Source organism: Limulus polyphemus, unplaced genomic scaffold (assembly GCF_000517525.1).
Source record: "Limulus polyphemus unplaced genomic scaffold, Limulus_polyphemus-2.1.2 Scaffold1745, whole genome shotgun sequence".
Taxonomy (NCBI): domain Eukaryota; kingdom Metazoa; phylum Arthropoda; class Merostomata; order Xiphosura; family Limulidae; genus Limulus; species Limulus polyphemus.
Window position 1 is genome coordinate 1 of NW_013667355.1, and position 18,305 is coordinate 18,305.

The window sequence follows — 18,305 nt, forward strand, 5'->3', positions numbered from 1 at the left end:
TTTATTATAGTTCTGTTGTTTTGACTAATTGCATAAATGGTTTCATCTCTTGTATTTCCTGAATCATTTAATTTTCCACTACAGAATGTAGCTTTCACACGTAAAGATCCAACATGGACCTTCTAATAAAACTAGAAATGTAAATCAGGAAAGCTTTTGTTAATTGGGAGAATCTGTTTTTTTATTCATACTACGTGGAAGTATGGGTTATGTGATTATGTTCTTATTTTTATTTGGAAATTTTATTGCAGAGATCTGTGTTAGTTCAGTGCTTTCACAATCCTTCATACATGACCTGGGCATGCCTGAAAGCTGTGGTTTTAGCACAGTATTTTCAACAAACTAATAATCTTATGGAACAACTTCCTCCATCTGTTTCAAACTTCTTTGTTTTGATCAGTTTCAGATTTTGTGTCAGAGAGACAGCACCAAATTGTTCTTAAGTGAATATGTGAATGGACTACAGCAGCTTCCTGTATTCAAAACATTTTGCATTTGCTTTTAATACCAATGGAGTTTGTATCCAGACCCCATAGTTTTGTATGTGAGATTCCTGATGTAGCAGAAACAAAGTTCTTAGAGTTTTTGTGTGACAGTAAGCTGACTTTCATTTCTTCATATTAACCAACCATAGGTTAAATGTGCAAGGGCATTAAATTTCTTGTATGTTCTCTTCAATAACCTAGGGAGTAAACAGATGCTCTTTGTTTTGCATTTATCATATCCAAAGCTGGACTTCAGTACTCTGATCTGTGCTTTGGCCAGGGATGCTCATTAGAAATATTCTATGTGCATCATCTAGGTCTCGGAGTTTTTTGTATTTCTACATCTGAAAGTGTGTACAGAAGGTCCTTTGAACTTCTCCATATTTCAAATATGTACAACTACACTTAAATATGCTGTATAGCTGTAATTCCTGTCTTAGCATTGTGATTTTATGCAATTAGGTAGTCTGCTGTTCCTCCTTTTAGCCTTTGTATCTAGGCGATGCTGAGTAAGATTGGTCTGTTATTTATGACAGATGGTGCATTTGATGGCAAGCCCACCCTGCCAGTACTTGTTACTGTTTCCATCTGTGTTCTGTGCTTAAGTTACCATAAGAAGCCAGATACCTTGATTGTAAATTTTGACTTTGTCAGAACATCATTTGAACTATCCTTTCATTCCCTTTTTCTGTGAATTGCTCAGAGTCAAGTGATTCAGTTGGCTCATCAATGACTTATGGTGATTTTGTACAGGATTTCTTCTGAAGTTTTCCTGTAAGATGCATTATCACTTATCTTGGATGACATAGGGACTGAACAGAATTATTAGTGTACCATATATAGTGACTTACTTAAGCCATTACTGGATATGGATCCCTGGCCAGATTAGAATCTAAAATAATGATATGACTGACAGTCAGCCAAATCAGCATCTGTTGCTACTCTCCTTTCCATATATTAGGTCATCAAAAAATTAATGTCACTTTTTTTTAGATGAAAAAACCTGAACAACTTGTATATCAAAACAAAACATATTAATTGAAATAGTCTCCATTCTTATCGATGATGCTTTTCCATCTTACAATCAGGTTCTTAATGCCCTGATTAAAGTAATCACTTGGCTTTCATGCAAAAAAACATGTCGATGTCCTCTTTAACACCTTCCACATTTGCCATTACGTACAAGAGATATTAATCTTGTGGAAATTCTAAATTTCCAATCTAAACACATCTTTGCCATTTGAGTTTATGAATACTTTGTTTTGGAAAATATGTTCCAAACCCTTCTCAAAAATGATATTTGTTTGGTGACACCACACTACCTATGAAATGTGAAACAATACCAAAATGTAGTTGTGATAAATGCTGTTCCACCTTGATTTTGTATCAGTGTGGCTGTCATGTGACTTGTTGATTTGCATATTCAAAATCATTTTGATATAACACACTCAGCCCTGAGTGTAAAAGGCTGATCCAAAGACAGTTTTTAATTGCAAACCTTGAGTTGTAAAAGGTTACTATCAGTATGCCTCACTATACATGCTTAAGACAAACATATGTGTAAAAGAGTCATCTTAGCAAACACTATAACCACAACAGGTGAATTTAAGAAAGAAGACCAGTATGGCTATAATGCCACTTAAATATCATTAAAATTAAAATAACTAAAAAAACTGTTTATTTGATCCAACTCTGCTTTCAAGTAAACATGATTCTATCATTCCTTCATTTGTTGCTATATAAATGAGCAAAGGATGCTGGAATCAGGGGAAAAAACTATATTTAAATTTGTTTGGCACTTTATGTCTGTTTAATAATGTACAAATGGTTTCTTTTTAAAAACAGTTTATTAAGTCATCACAAGAGAAGGTAGTAATTTTTAAGTATTTGAAGAAGACTTGTTTCACAAGGATAGCTTGGTAAAATCAAGACCATGATAAGCTAGACATAAGAATTCTGTGTATTTTGTGACTGATTTACCAAACTAAAATATTATTTGGGTATAAGATAAAGGTTACATATATTTCAATAAATTCCACAACTTGGCATTAAAACTCGAAAAACCTTTGAATATGCATATCTCCTGACCATGGTAATGATCAATTTGCCTTCAAATTAAGAAATGTAATAGCAGAAATACATTGAATTGTGTGATAATGTTTAATAATTATGTATATCTTAATAAGGGGTTTATATAATTAATCAAGTAGATACTAATTGTAGGTTATTTTACTTCTATAAAATAATTCTAGATTGTATAATAGCTGTATCACATAAGAATACTGAATATATTGTATATCTCAGTTGCTTTGTTGAAACATTTTAAGGCTTCACGCACATACATATATACATGCACATACAACAGGTAAGTATGGTATGATGTTACACTTTTAAACATTGATACTCCCAGCATCATAAGAATAATTCAATTTTTGTAGAGTTTCTTTAAAGTTCATGTGAAAAATGTGAGAAATAGACAGCTGAATTTATTTCTCCAGTTTGTAACTAAATGGTATTATGCTTTATATGGAGACACTGATCAAATGTGGAAAAGCTGTAAAGATAAATTTTTAAATAATCAAGATAAACATATTCCTTATAGAAAGAAAAAGGAAGCTGCAAGTAAAAAGCTAGGTTGGTTCATAAAGGGTATAAGGGATAAAGTTAAAGAAAAGCATCACAGATTTAAGAAATCTAAATCAACTGGTTTGACAGGAGATTTAGAAGATCATAGAATATCAAGAAAGTTGGTCAAACAGGAAATTAGGACATCAAAAAGGATGTGTGAAAAAGGTTTGACTGAAAATTTAAAAATTAACACTAAGGATTTCTTTAAATACATTAAGGGTAGACAGAATGTTAGGATGTGTGTAGGACCTTTGAGGGATGATAAAGGAAGGCTGGTATATGATGATTATGAGATAGCTGGGTTATTAAATTCTGCTTAATTGTGGGTTTTTACTAATAAATATTTAAGTAGTATTCTTCATCTTGAACAGTTGATGGATGAAAACAAGATGATTACATTAACTCTGAGCTTACTAAGAAAAGTTGGGAAGTTTAAAGAACAATAATGCTCCTGGACCAGATAATATTTCCCCAAGGGCTTTGAAGGGGGTTAAGGATTGGATATGTGAGCCACTTGCTACTAGTTTTTGTAAGTCCTTGAATAGTGGGCAAGTGCCAGAGGATTGGAAGTTGGCTAATGTTATTCCTCTTTTCAAAGGAGGTGATAAAAATTGTACCAGTAATTATAATCCAATTAGTCTAACATCAGTTGTGCAAAATGTTTTGGAAAGTCTGATAAAGGATGCTTTGCAAAGTCATTTAACAAAGTTTAGAATTTTATTGGATAGTCAACATGGTTTCAATAAAGGAAAATCTTTGGAAAGGTTACTGCTTATGTAGATAAGGGTAATGGTATAGATCTGATGTATCTGGATCTTCAGAAAGTATTTGACAGGGTGCTACATAAAAGGCTTGTAAAACAAAAATATCTCTACAGGTGTGGAGAATAAGTTAGCTGATTGAATAGAAGAGTGGCTGGATGGAAGAAAGCAGAGGGTTGTTATAAATGGAGTTCAGTGAAACGGGACTAATGTCACAAGTGGGGTACCTCGTGGCTCAATCTTAGGATTTTTACTCTTTTTGATTTGCACCAATGAAAGAGATGAAAGAATGGTCAATAAATTACTTAAATTTGCTGATGATATTAAGGTCTAAGGTGTTGCTGGCTGTGAGGAGGATGCCACTGCTTTACAAAAGGATTTAGATCATGTAGTGAGTTGGGCAAATATATGGCAGATGGGTTTTAACTTTTATTTATAATAAATACAAGACAATGCATGTGGGTTATCATCATAATTGTAATTATAAGTATAATTTAGAAGGGAATAACCTTAACAGTGTTATGGAGAAAAGGGATCTTGGAGTAATAGTTGATCAGTCTCTAAAGCCATCCAAGCAGTGTACTGATGCTAGTGGTAGTGCAAATAGGATTTTAAGTTGTATCTACAGAAATATTGAGTACAAGTCTAAAGAGGTTATAATTTCATTGCACATGTCACTGGTTAGGCTACATTTGGAATATTGTGTCCAGTCTTGGGCTTCTTACCTTAGGAAAGACATTGAATTGTTGGAAAGGGTTCAGAGAAGGGTTACTAGAATAGTACCTGGGATGGAGGGGTTGTCATATGAGGAGAGGCAGAAATCTCCCAAATTGTTTTCTCTTGAAAAAAGAAGAGTTAGGGGGGGGATCTGTTTGAGTTGTTTAAGATTGTAAAGGGAATTGATAGTGTTGATGCATTATCTTTTTTTCATATTTAACAGTGAGAATACTAGGACTAGGGGACACAAATATATATTTTGGCAAGGTAGAAGTCATCTTCAGCTAAGACAGTTTCATTTTTCTAACAGGGTGATTGGCCTTTGAAATGGGTTGCCTTTAGATGTTGTAGAGACAGTAAATTTAAGTGAGTTTAAGAAAAAGCTTGATAAGTATATGAATGATAAGGGCTGGCTTTAAGATTAAAAAAAATAAATAAATAAATTGTCCATGGTGTCCCAAAATGTTATGTTAGTTTCAATTGTTTTATGTGTAATAATAAGAAACAGCACTTAGTAAAAAAATTTACAGATTATTTAGATTTGTAAATTAAATTTTGCCATGAAAACACAATCCTGAACTTGATCACGCAGTTGTAGAGAAAAAATAAATAAAGTGCATTGATAGTCTCACTATCACTCAAAACTATTGTTTTGGGCTGTTGATAATTTTGTCTTTTCGATATTTTGTACCTGAATTATGTGGTTATAATGCCTTTTTTTATTTCATCCTCATGTAGCAGTAACTAGCCAGTACCAGCTAGGGACTACTTATATTTACCAATACGATACTCATGTCAAGTTGAATGAAGCTAAAAGTGAGCTACGACCAAATAAGAGCATTGGAAAAAATGTTGGATATAAATTAAGAAGTCAGGTTAAGGTGAAAAATGTTTGGCAGAATCCTGAAAACACGGCAGAAAATCTGATTAAGATTGAGGTGAGTTACTGTATATTTGAGCTCAATATATCTAAAGCAATTTTTTTTCACAAAGTGAAAGAATAATTATTTTTGCTGTTTTTTTGTTGTTGTTATTGTATGGTTTTGCAGTACTTTGTTAAGATATGTTAAATAGTGTTAAAATATAATATTGTTTATCAAATGCAATTTACATAATGAATCACCATATTAATTACCTAAGGAACTTCTTGACATTTTAAGACAATGAATTGAACCAATCAGTAAAACAATGTTGAAAATCAGACACTTCTATAGAGTACTAAAGACAAACTGTACTATATAAAATGATAAACTTATTGCTGAAGGTAGGGAGTACAAGGTGATAAACATCAGCCATGCCTATAGAATATGATATCATTGTTGAATGTTACATAATGTTTTTTATTATTTTGTTCTTAAAAACTAAATTCATAGGCAGCTTTTGCATACTGTAATTAAAAAAAACGACAAAAACACAGATAGTATCCATTCTTGAATTTAACCCTGTCATTGAACTAGTTTGCATAAGATAGTTGGATATTTAATGAATTATGTGACAGATATTTATTAGAGAGCCTTCAAGAAGAGGTACTTTAGAGTTAGGTTTCACAAATTACTTTGAATACAGATCTTATTTTAGTATGGTGATTTAATAGACCCAAACTACTGAAAGACAATTTACAATAATCTTTTCAAATATATTTTGAAATACTTAAATATATGGGTTAAACTGATACATTTATAAAATAATATCTTTGGGACAGCTTTCATATAAAGACTAAAACAGTGGTTCCCAACCTGGGGTCTGCGAAGGTAATACTGTTAGTTTGTGAGCTATTTTCTTTAATTAAATAATGCATGGAAGGACACAGAATAATAACACTTTAAAAGTTGAGACTGTGCTATAACTGTCACAAATTTTCTGGCTCTCTAAGTATGTAAGAAAAGCCATTAATATGAGTTAATTATTAGTTACTAAAACAGTTTGTTGGGTAGACAGAATCTTTCAAGAACATGGGGACTGTGGGGGAAAAAAATAATAATAAATGGGGTCCTTGGTGGTTAAAATATTGGAAACCACTGGCCTAAAAGCTTTCTAAAGTTGAACCTTTTGCCATGGTAGAATCACATCAATATATTTTTATCAGTGACAACATTCCTAATGGTTATAATTACCATATGCTTTATACATTAGCAGTTGTACGAGTTGTAAATTGTTGTGAAATTGAGAATTTAAAATTGTTTTGTCTGTATCATTAGCTTCTGGAACCTCGGCTGCTAATCTTGTCTTCAGAGAATTTTGTTTCTCATGATTCTATTGTGAAAAAGCATACACAATATCCACTCTTTGTTTTATGGAGAAAAGGGAAAGTTGAGAAAGTGTTCACTGTAACAGAATCATTAACTTTAACAAACTTGAAGAAAGGTGTGGCTAGTTTACTGCAGCTCCCAGCAAAACAAGGGTTGTTTAATGAGGTAAGAATTTTGTTTTTGCTTATTATTAAAAACAAAGCTACAGTAGTAAAATAAGGGGTGATAGCCACTTGATATTCAATCATCATTTGACAAGTAAGATTTTAGTTGTTAATTGTTGGTGTTATAATAGTATAGGTGGTGGATTGTTGTACAGTTTGAATGGTGAGGTTGGTGGGTATAGATATTTGTGATAGTATGAAAATGGAATTGGTCTGACTACCTTCTAAGTCTATCATCTGTAATAAATTTATAAAGCATGTGAATTTTACTATGATTCAGTGCTTAGTTATGCAGATATAATTGTTTTTTTCATTATTGCTACTTAAAATTTAAAAATTGGTTGCAGATATTTTGTTGGTAGTACTGGAAAGTGATCTTTACATATTTAAAGAAATGTTCTTTAAACTTGTTTTTGAGTATAGTGAAAACTTCTTGGGAAAAACTGTCCCTTTATTAGAGAAAATGCAAACAACAAAGTTTAGTTTGTGGATGATAATATATTGTGCATATATTAGTCTTATGATTATAAATAAGTTCAGAGTAATAATAAATTTTTGTATTTTCTCAACCATAGAATTTTGTAGAGTTTTTATGAATGTTTTTTTTTTTGCAGTGCCATGAGAATAACTTTCACACATAAGCTTAGTGACCTCTTTTAGTTTTATATTTTATTATTATTATTTATACTTATAGTTGAAGAAGACATATGGCATTCATTAATAAGATCTTATATGGTGGTAGGATGCAAAATCTTACAGGAACACTTTTGTGCCATAAGAATTAACAGTCAAATTCACTGGTTTTAATGAGATTGTTGATATTTGGTCTTCAAGAAATACTAGTATTAAGTTGTTCAGGAGGTAATGTGTAATTTTTTTTTGTATAAGGTTTTAAAATTACAGTTAATTATTTATTTTCCCTATTCTTTAGTTTTGATAGTAGTTTTTCATATATTTTTATCTTTAAGTAAAGGAAGAGGAAATACAATACCAGAAAAACAAGGGTCTCAGAACTATGTGGTGAACCAGCGACTAATCAAATTAAAATTTTATGCCAAAGTCGAAAATAATTAGAATGAAGCATATATCATATTGTTAGGTAATTTTAAGTCAAGAAAGAAGTTTAGTTATTCACACAATATATACCTGTGTGGAATAAACTAAACTAATGCAAAAATACATGGTGTACAGAAAATGTAACTTAACAAATTTATTGAACTTTATTTCTGAATTTGTTGAAACCTTTATTGGGCCATGACTTGCTGCAGTCTGTTTGCATTGGTCCAGTACAATTCTCATAGTCAGCTATTGCATCAGAACTTGATAATAGTTTTGAGTGTACCGCCAATGCATTACAACTTTTTAATTATTTAAAACGAGTGGAATACTGTACACTTTTTGCTGCCTCTCACCCCAGTGGCTCAGTTGTAAGTCTGAAGGCTTATAATGCTAAAAACCAGGTTTCAATACCTATAGAGGGTATAGCACAAATAGTCGATTGTATAGTTTTGTGCTTAACAACAAACTAATTAACAATCTGCTGTCTGTTGTTTAGGCCATCTTAACATACAATTTCATATGTGCTTATAGCCAGTAATCCTGGTTTGAGAGCAAGATCATAATGAACCACAAATTTTTTGAAGATTGTTTATGCAGAGTATTCATCGTGAATACACTAGAATGGACAGCAACTGACTGTTATAGAAAAAAACACAATTTTAGAGGACACTGTATCAAATGTCTTCCATCTTTTGTCTTCAGTTCTGTGTTTGTAAGCTGTTGCAGGTCTTTTATGGTATCCTGGTGGGTTGTTGAGGATGTATTATAATTGGTTGTTTATCCATCGAAATAGAGGAACACAACAGCCTACTCTTTCTTGAACTCATCAGCAGACAAGAAGAAGAAGAAGAAAAATCATCATAACTGTATACAGAAAACCCACCCACACTGACAGATACCTACACTTACAGTCCTATCATACAACCTTGGTGAAACGACATATATTCCATTGCCTGAATAAGAGAGCAGAAAATATTTGTGATGAGACATCCATCAAAACAGAATGCTAAAAGAGTGTTTTAAATAGAACGCTTACACTTCTACCTTCATCAAGAACTCCCTGAAGAAGATCACAACAGGAAGAAAAAATAAGAACACCACTACTACTATTTACCTCCCCTAAATACAAAATTTCTAGTAAAAAACTAAACAGAAACCTACATATGAAAAACACAAAAATATAATCTATGAAATTCCATATTCCTGCATTGAAACATACATTGGAGAAATGGGAAGACAACTTGGGGCAAGAATGAAAGAACACAAAGATAGCATGAAACTCATGAAAAAACAAAATTCAGCCATTGCAGAACACACCACGTCAACTAGACATCAAATAAAGGGGGATAAAACTACAATAATTGACACAGACAATTTTTGGAAAACAATTAAAGAATCTTTCTACATTAACACAATAAAGCTTCACTAAACAGAAATTCAGAATTAGGGGTGAGCAACCTATGGTTACCATTGGTTGAAGCCACATGCAACCATACCACCAAGGGAGGTATACTCCTACAGCCCAAGACACTCTAATACTTCCGCTACCTTCGCTCCCCTTGGTTTTCAAACCCACCCATCACTTGCCAACCCCTAAAAGCAATGCCAGTCTTCACACAATATTTCTCAGAAATGTCCACTTATCCTTTATGCCAGAGGAAATTCATCAAGCCCTCAAAACTACAACCAACTTTACGATCCACGCAGTCCACCATATCTCATCAAAGAAAACTGGTTCACCCTCCACTTTCATGAAAGTTGTCGCAACTTCCAGGATAACTGCAGACTCCATCCTCACCCATGGCTGCTATCTTGATTACTATCACTTCAAAGCAGAAAAACCATACCGAAAGCCTCACCCATCCCCTACCTTTACCAGCCCACGTTCCACAACACCCAAAAGAAAACCACCGTTCTTTGATTTTTTTTTATAAAGTAAGTAGTTTAAATGCTGGAGCTTAGTATAGAAGACATCTTTTTTTTTTACAGGAAGATGTATCTGGAAGATGTGAAGTGTCATATGATCAAGATGGGTCATTTATAAAGAAAAAAAAACATTACTGTGTCCATCCTAAAAGAGAGGGTCAATTCAGTCATTCTAATGAGGTAAGATAAAGTAGACATTATCCATGCATTTCCAACATTAATATAAGCTTAGCTAGCTTAGCAACATTTTGTCAACAGAATAGCACATATAGTTTATGATGCAACTATAAGAGTGTCTAGTTTTAAAACATAATATCTACAGTATGATATGTTGTTTGCTACTAATCAAATATCTTTGTCCTCTACTTATATTGACGTTACTGTTCTAAGTTTAATTTATAGTGAGATGCTTTAGCTTTGATATTAAAACGTTTGTAGACCTACAAGTAGAAGATTGCTGGGTTATGATTCCTTGCAATGCCACAGAATGGCTAATGAACCCATAATTTCGGACATAGGGTCCAGTTGAGATACTTATTTCAGCAATTACACTCTACCAGTGTTATATGGTAGCTTAAGTGCTAAAGTGACAAAAAAATCACTGGATATGTAATTAAGAACTTCAAGTTTTATTTGAAAAAATCATCGATAACTAACAGTGACATTATCAACACATACTTGCATGAAGATGGCTTATGTTTGAAGCTATCATGGAGGAAGAGGAAGACTGAATAGCCTTGAAACCTCTCTTTGGAATGAAAGTATATAAAGGTGTGTGTGTATATAAATATTATCTACATCACAGTATCCAAGTTTCTATAGCTAGCTGAAAAATGGTTTATGTTACTGTCTGCAGTGTTGTACGTCTAGGCTAGCATTGGTATATAATGTTCTGCTTTATATCTAGGTTCAATCAGCAACTGTAACAACCAGTTCTGAAACTGTGTACGAGTTAGCTCTTGATGGAGGAATTGTGAAATCAGCTCAAGGAAATGAAAATATACAGATGCATGTAAATATATGGAGTGATGCTGCAGTTAGTCTGGATTCTGAGTAAGTTATTCTAAAGATGTCTCAAAAGGAAACAAAAAATGCATTAAGAATATAAAGTGTCATGAAATTTAATTTACACTTCTAATGTAAAATCATTTTGTTATTAATGAATTCCTTGTAAGTAAAGATGATAAGAAGAGACTTAATTTTTCCCTTTCTTCTTGGGATTTTCCTGTTTTAAGGAAGATTGTTTCACGATTTTCAATGAGATAGAACAAATTCAACAATATAGAAGATTTTTAGATGAATTCTGATAGTTTTTGATATTTTTAATATCTGACCACTGACTGATATTGTGATGTACTCATTAGGCATGCAGAGGAAAGGCAGTGACATTATTATTTACTTTATGTTGCTATTCATTAGGCATTGCTGTATGTGTGTGAAAGAGGTAAAATGGCCATTTTGTTTGTTGTTGTTTTTGTACCGGAGCTTTTAGATATTTTCACTAAAACTTCCTTATGATATTCAAAAGAATACAAGATCAACAGAAAAAAGTTAGTATCAAAAAACAAACCCAATAATCTGACCACTTTTGGAAAGTGACCTTTCCTTCATCAGGGGTAAATGACCTGTTTCCCAAAGCACTGGGGTTAATTGGGTTTTTGTGTCTTTATCTACTAGGACATGTAAATATATAGACAGCCAAGAATCTTTGAAGCTTACAAAAATCTCTTAGCTTATAAAACTTCTCAGAGGTAGCAGTTTAAAACTACATATGTACTTTTAACTCATCTGTGTATTAGATTAGCTTTTGAGTCATTGCAAGTGCTAAGAATGAGGGGTTATTTTGTTTAAGAAAAAGTATGTTGACAAAGAAGTAGACACTAAGTTTAAATCAACCTTCAAAGTTTTTAACAATTATTCTTTATTAAAACAACTGAGCAGGAATGTATTTATAGAGTTCGAAATTGCATAAAAATACATTTGGTGAAACCTTGTGTATCTTTGAAGTTTTTAAATACATTAATTTCCTGTTTGTTGTTTCATTAAAGAAGGTTTTTAGATATTAATGATTTTTTAACAATTCTTGTAAACTTTTGCTGTTTAAAATGTGCATTTAAACATTTTGTTGAATTTTGTACTATAGATACTAAGTAGCTATAAAGGTACGTACCAGTGGATGAATTAGATCTAGGCATTATATGTATCCTATATATAATAGTAAATGCTACTAAAATAGGTTTTCTGTTTTATATCATTATGGTGCTTTAACTATTTTGCACTGAAAAATAGTGTGAATTAAATATATTTAAAAATAGCCAAACAAAATCAAATTTGTTTCAAATTGAAAATTTAGATACTTTTTACAAAAAAGAGAAGATAAGAATATTGTTTGTTGAAACTGTTAAGACGGATGCTTATGTTAATATATTTTTACTCTTTGGGTATTCTTATTTTTAAGAGAGTGCTGCAGTTCAGTTTTGTTTCATGTTGTTCAGACCTAATGTTTCATACACCATACCTCCATGTACAAGAAAAACAATTTGATGTTTTTAAACAAATACAGGAAAACAGTAGTTAGATAAAATATTAATAATTCATAGTTTGTTAATAAAAAAATAATATAGTTAGAGTTATAATGATTTAAAAATCCTGTTTGAAACGTACCTACTGCTAATCAGATTTTATGATTATTGAGTAAATTTATGACCAATAATGAATCAAGTATTTAAAACTTAACCTTTTCAGTTTTTGATGTATCTTTAAAGGGTTGTCCTTTTTTCCAATTTCATAGCTGATAATAAGTAGTTAAGCATTATTTAAGGACAAATATGTAATAATAACTTTTTTTTATTGTTACTGTAGATACAAATTGGTATTAAAAGAAGAAAAGAGTGATTCTTCAGGACTTTCAGCTTCAAACCTCGATGATGCTCTTCAAATTTTAATAAAAGGTAAGAGCTTGTGCAACCAGTTTAAATGACTTGTTAAAAAAGTGTTATTATAGCTAAAGTTTAAGTCTCATTATGTTTTTCTTTGTTTTAGTACTTTATGAAAATAACTTTAAAATTACAAATCATAAAATAGTTAAGATAAGATGTTGTGAGAAAACAAACAAACTAAATAAAAATTAGTTGTCAGTTCTTCAAAAGTTGAAGCAAACCACAAAGCTACACAATGGGCTATCTGTGCTTTGCCCACCATGGGTATCGAAACCTGGTTTCTAGCATTGTAAGTCTGCATACATACTGCTCTACAACTGCTGGCATTATACACAAAAATCATAAAACAATTAGAATAGGACACACTGTGGAAAAAATACACTAAAGAGTAGATGATGTTTCTTCCAAAACAGATTTTAAAAGAAATCTTGCTTATGAACAAACACATTTAATATATAAATTAGGTGCCTCCAGTTATTTTGTTACATTTTCTAGTTGTTATAAATAATTGTATTTTATACACTAGTTTTTACTGAAATTTTTTTTTACACTTGATACTGTTATATATCTGCTTGTTTGTTTATTTCCGGTAGAAATTCTTTCCAAGGATCTTCAGCGATACAAGTTCTTTCTTGATTAAACCAGTTTATTCTTCCTCGATACAACATTTAGTACACAGAAGTTCCACAATCAGTACGTTTTTCATCACTTTACACTTAACAACTTGTATAATACATGCTATAAATCACAGCGATTCACAATCTCAATAACTTCGCTCTCAACGAGTGCAAAATACACACTTTATGGCTCACTAGCTCAAAACTAACAGAAACATAAATTACACGGAACTCAAAGTAACTACTGCTCTCCATTCATTAACTCCGCTGGCTTTCTCTACCAGGCCTATATACTAATGAAGAGGGCATCTTCAACATACTCGGACTTCCCTGATCATTTGAGAAACTCATCAGCAGCGTCACATGACTTCCGCTGTCGTAACAATACTTTAATTTGGTTTGAGAATGCATTAAGTACACTTTAATTTCAATTGTGTGTTTTTAGAGATGCCATAATTTGAACATTTACAAGACTTATTTAACTTACATATTTATGTATATTATGTTTTAAAGCTAAAAACTGTTTGAAATCTTATTTTGCCATTTTACATCAATGAAACTCAAAGCTTGCATTATTTTTTTTAACCTCTAAAATCATGAGTCAATCATACATAAATTACAATGTTTTGTTGACAATTTTTAACAAGATAAAATCCATTAGATCATTTTCTCACATAAAACTTTAAATAAGTTTAGGGTTTGATCTCTTGCTTAGACAAATGCAATAAAACTCCAAAAAATGTTGCTTTGATGTTGAGTAAGTTTACTTTTGTTCAGGGCCGTTCCATTTTGATCTTTATTTTCACTCTAATAATGGTTTCAACATATTCATGACACCCAAGGCACTCTTCACACTTACTAGATGCAACAATAAATGTTGTTCAACTATTTCTTATTACTTTTGTTGGTTGAGGAATGAGCAATCATATCTAAGTGGTTACAGTAAAAAGAATAAAGTAACTTTTTGTTAATATTCCTTCTGCTTTGCAGTAATCTTGTCCTCTTTTGATTGAATTCTAACATTTATGGACTATCTCTCTTTCTTATTACTTCAACTTTAACACCACACCTTCCAACCTTGCACCAATAATTAAGAGTGGGATAAACTTTACTTTTGCATATTATACCATTTTAAATTGATTATTTGAGCACTGACAACAAGTCTTCTATAGATAAATGTCATTGCAAAAGGCAATAAACTTCTACCAGTTCTTCACACAAGTGTAGGGGGGAACTCATTTTGAAATGAAGATTTCTCTGCAAGGAAGTGAATTGACATACACAGAATATGTGTTGTTCAATATTTCTAATACTAAATTATCATTGAAATGCAATTTTCATGCTTTTTATTGTTTGCCAGATATTGTGATGGCCAAAACAGCCACTAACTTCCGTATGATTTACTCCCCGACTTGGGAGTTGTTTATAATAGTGCTGAGTTTCAATGGAGTGTACCAAGAGTCTAGCAGATAGTGTTTTGATGTCTCTGCAGGCCTTCATCAGCATGGAGACCAAAATTTTACCACTAGAAAACTTTCAGGCTGGTGCAGTTTATTGATTATTTGACACTAGAAGAACCTAATCTGCACAAAGCTCCATTAAGAAGATTGTTTAATGTTGTCTGGGCAACTTGAAATTTAGGCATACAATTTTTAAGGATAAGAAGGTTACAAAGATGTGTCTGTATTGTTGTAAGGAAAAACAACTACCTGATAAATGTTTCTTATTAATAAATTGACTAGTAAACATTGTATGATTAAATCTAGAAAAAGGTTCTTCTGTCTGTAGATGTGACACCAATTGTTTTTGTTTTTTTTAAAGTTCTGTAATAATGCTTTGTGAAAAGTTTTTTCCTAATAAAACCTGGATTTTTTTAAAATAAACTCTGTGATGGCAGAGTGCTCCACTAATGAAATAATATGTAACTGGCTTTCTTAATTAACTTGAATGGTTTACTACACACTTGCGAGTCATGGGATTTGTTTAAGAGCTTATAATGTTACAATTCTGGATTCAATTCCTGCAGTGGACACAGCAAAGATAGCCTATTGTGCAACTTCATGTTTTATAATAATACCCTTATTTCTATGCTGAAAATAAATAAAATTATGCACTATAAAATTGCTGGCTATGCAGTGATTGTGCAGAAAAATATAAATTATGTATTGATCATGCAGCAGAATTAAAAATTATGCAACCAATTAAAAACAGCTAATATAATAACATTTAAGTGTATGTCAGACATAATTAACACAATTCCACCAGCATTTTAACACTTATTTTTTATTAAATAAAATCATCAAATACACTTGTAGACTTTAGAAGTTTTTAACAGGCTGTTAATCAGACTGGTCTGGCCAGCAGGCACCACTTGCCAAGCAACAAGATACAAACCAAGTCATAAGTTATAAATTTAGTAACCCTGACCAAGACAGGGCTTTACTAAGTGTAGAAATTTAGACTTTGATTATGCAATCAACCACTGATTTGCTGTTATATGAAAGTTATGTTGAAAATGCTATGGCCGTATAATCATGTTAAAAATGATATCCTGTAACAATAAACAAAGAAATAAACAAAAGTGAGCAAGATAAAACATTTACAAAAATTGGAGAAGTGAGTGTTTTATATGAAATTTATATGACTGTGTTAATGATCTAATTTCATGAAAGCTGGTAGAGTACAATTATACAAAACATCGTATGAAAAAATACAAATTGCCAGAGGTAGCGTATGGTATGTACAATTATACAAAACCTCGTATGAAAAAATTCAAATTGCCAGAGGTAACATATGATACGTATAAAATTTGAATCATTTCCTTATTTTGAACTTCATCCTTGCATTGTATCAAATAGTATACATAGTAATTGAGAAAATTAGAGCCTGATTCACACATACTTTACTTGATTGGTCAATGTTTGACATTATGCTCATAAACATAGTTTAGTAACAGAAGCAAAACATTTTGTCTCTTTATGATGTGTACTTTTTTTTTGTTCAGAGTTAATCAATTGATCTTATTTCTTATTTGAATCTTATTGAAGAAGTTGGCATGCAACTGGTGGAAGAAAACATCATTTCCCAACCAGAGAAACATGTTTGTAAAGGAAACTGCAAGTCGGTATGTTACTACTTGTGGATCGTGTGTTAACTGTGGTATCAATTAACTTGGATTTCTCAATGAACACTAGGCAAGAATTTTGACCAAGCTACACCAAAATATTTGAAGAAATTAATTTTAAACTACTTACTGAAAATAAGGATGGAGAATAATAGTGTTGACAACTGTCTCATCAGTAAGATGTAGCAAGTGATTCAGAATAAAATACTAACCGTTTAATGTGATAATTTAAAAAATGTGAAATTGAAATTTATTTACTTAGAAGTTAAGGAGAGTACTATACTGGTTACTAGCTATCACCAAATGATGGCTGTGCAGTTGTAATGCAATAAACTTTGTTAGTTCCTAGTTAGTGTTTATAACTCAAACTAAATAGTTTACAAATCATGATAAGGGTATAATCTTATGAACCCTAAATCAGCTGTTCTGTATTTCTTATTACTCTAGACAAGAGTATGTGCTTGAGATTCTAAGTAAAATATTCTGTGTTGGTTGCTAACTTACACAGGGTACATGATCTCAGATTTTAAGTTAGGTAATATGAGTCACTAACAAATGTAGCTACCTTGTGATGTAAAGTCATACAAAACAAAGAAATGACAGTTGAAATGACTGAAAAAGATAAATCATCCTGTGGGTAACAGGCTAAATATCCTTTATGAAGTTCTCATGAAGGTCACATCTTCTTTCTTACAGCAGTTTTATCTGTTTCTTTGTATTTTGGGTGCTTATGAACCTGACATTACAATTCCATTAAACACTTTGTATTGATTGTTAGTAAAGGTGATGCGAAAAGTATATATTTTGGACATGTGTTTTACATTGTATGCTTAAAATATATATATGTATCCAGTTTTACTATTTGAAATGGGTTTCAATTTCCCTTGGTGGACACAGCAGATAGCTCGTTGTGGCTCTGCTATAAAAAAACACACTCACACATATTAGTGTATTATCACAAAGTTTTGTTTAGTTTTAATAACTTGTATTACTGCTTCTTATAGTTATGTATTTTAAAATCTACACATATTTTTTATATTGCTGCTACTTAACTCGTGGGTTTTAAAGTCTTGCAAAGTATTTTTGTGTTGTTCTTGTTACTTATTAAGAAAATATGTACTGTTTGCAAATCTTATGAATTCTTTGAAATTGCTCTCACACTACTAAGATGCTTGTTAAAAAATTGTATTTGTCATTCTAAGGTAATGCTACACAACTTAGGGATGTATACTAATTTCAGGGAATATGGAGTGATGCTTATTGTAAATAAAGTTCAATATATTATGTTGTTTCTGCTTAAAAAAGCAGTATCTGACCCAAAGGCAGCAAATATGACTGTTTTGGTTGATGGTGAGATATCTGGAAACATAAGAGTAAGGTACATGGCTATGTAGGACATAATCCAGGGATCATTTTGCCATGCTGATTTCTTTGATCCAAGTAATTGTTAATGTGTTTCTATCCTACCAAAGTGTACCACCCACACGTTAATGTCGTGCTATTTTGCCATTATTTTAGTTTTCCTCTCACCTCTAATCCTTGTAATATTCTTGCATTTCACTCAGAATAAGTCTTTTTATTCACCATTTCTTACGTGATTTTGAATCATTCTCCTTTGCATCGTTGATATTTGCAC

The 18,305-nt window shown here is 31.7% G+C and overlaps 1 protein-coding gene across 1 annotated transcript in view; it reads left to right on the forward strand.

Annotated features, from left to right (window-relative positions):
- Positions 1–5,313: 5,313 nt before the first annotated feature.
- Positions 5,314–18,305, forward strand: part of LOC106464793 (microsomal triglyceride transfer protein large subunit-like) — a 28,662-nt gene continuing 15,670 nt past the window's right edge. Inside the window, exons 1-6 of the mRNA XM_022392588.1 lie at positions 5,314–5,529; positions 6,790–7,005; positions 10,053–10,169; positions 10,897–11,042; positions 12,852–12,940; positions 16,593–16,669. Coding sequence (XP_022248296.1) covers positions 10,996–11,042; positions 12,852–12,940; positions 16,593–16,669 — 213 coding nt within the window. The 5' untranslated portion in view covers positions 5,314–5,529; positions 6,790–7,005; positions 10,053–10,169; positions 10,897–10,995. The remainder of the gene's footprint in view (positions 5,530–6,789; positions 7,006–10,052; positions 10,170–10,896; positions 11,043–12,851; positions 12,941–16,592; positions 16,670–18,305) is intronic.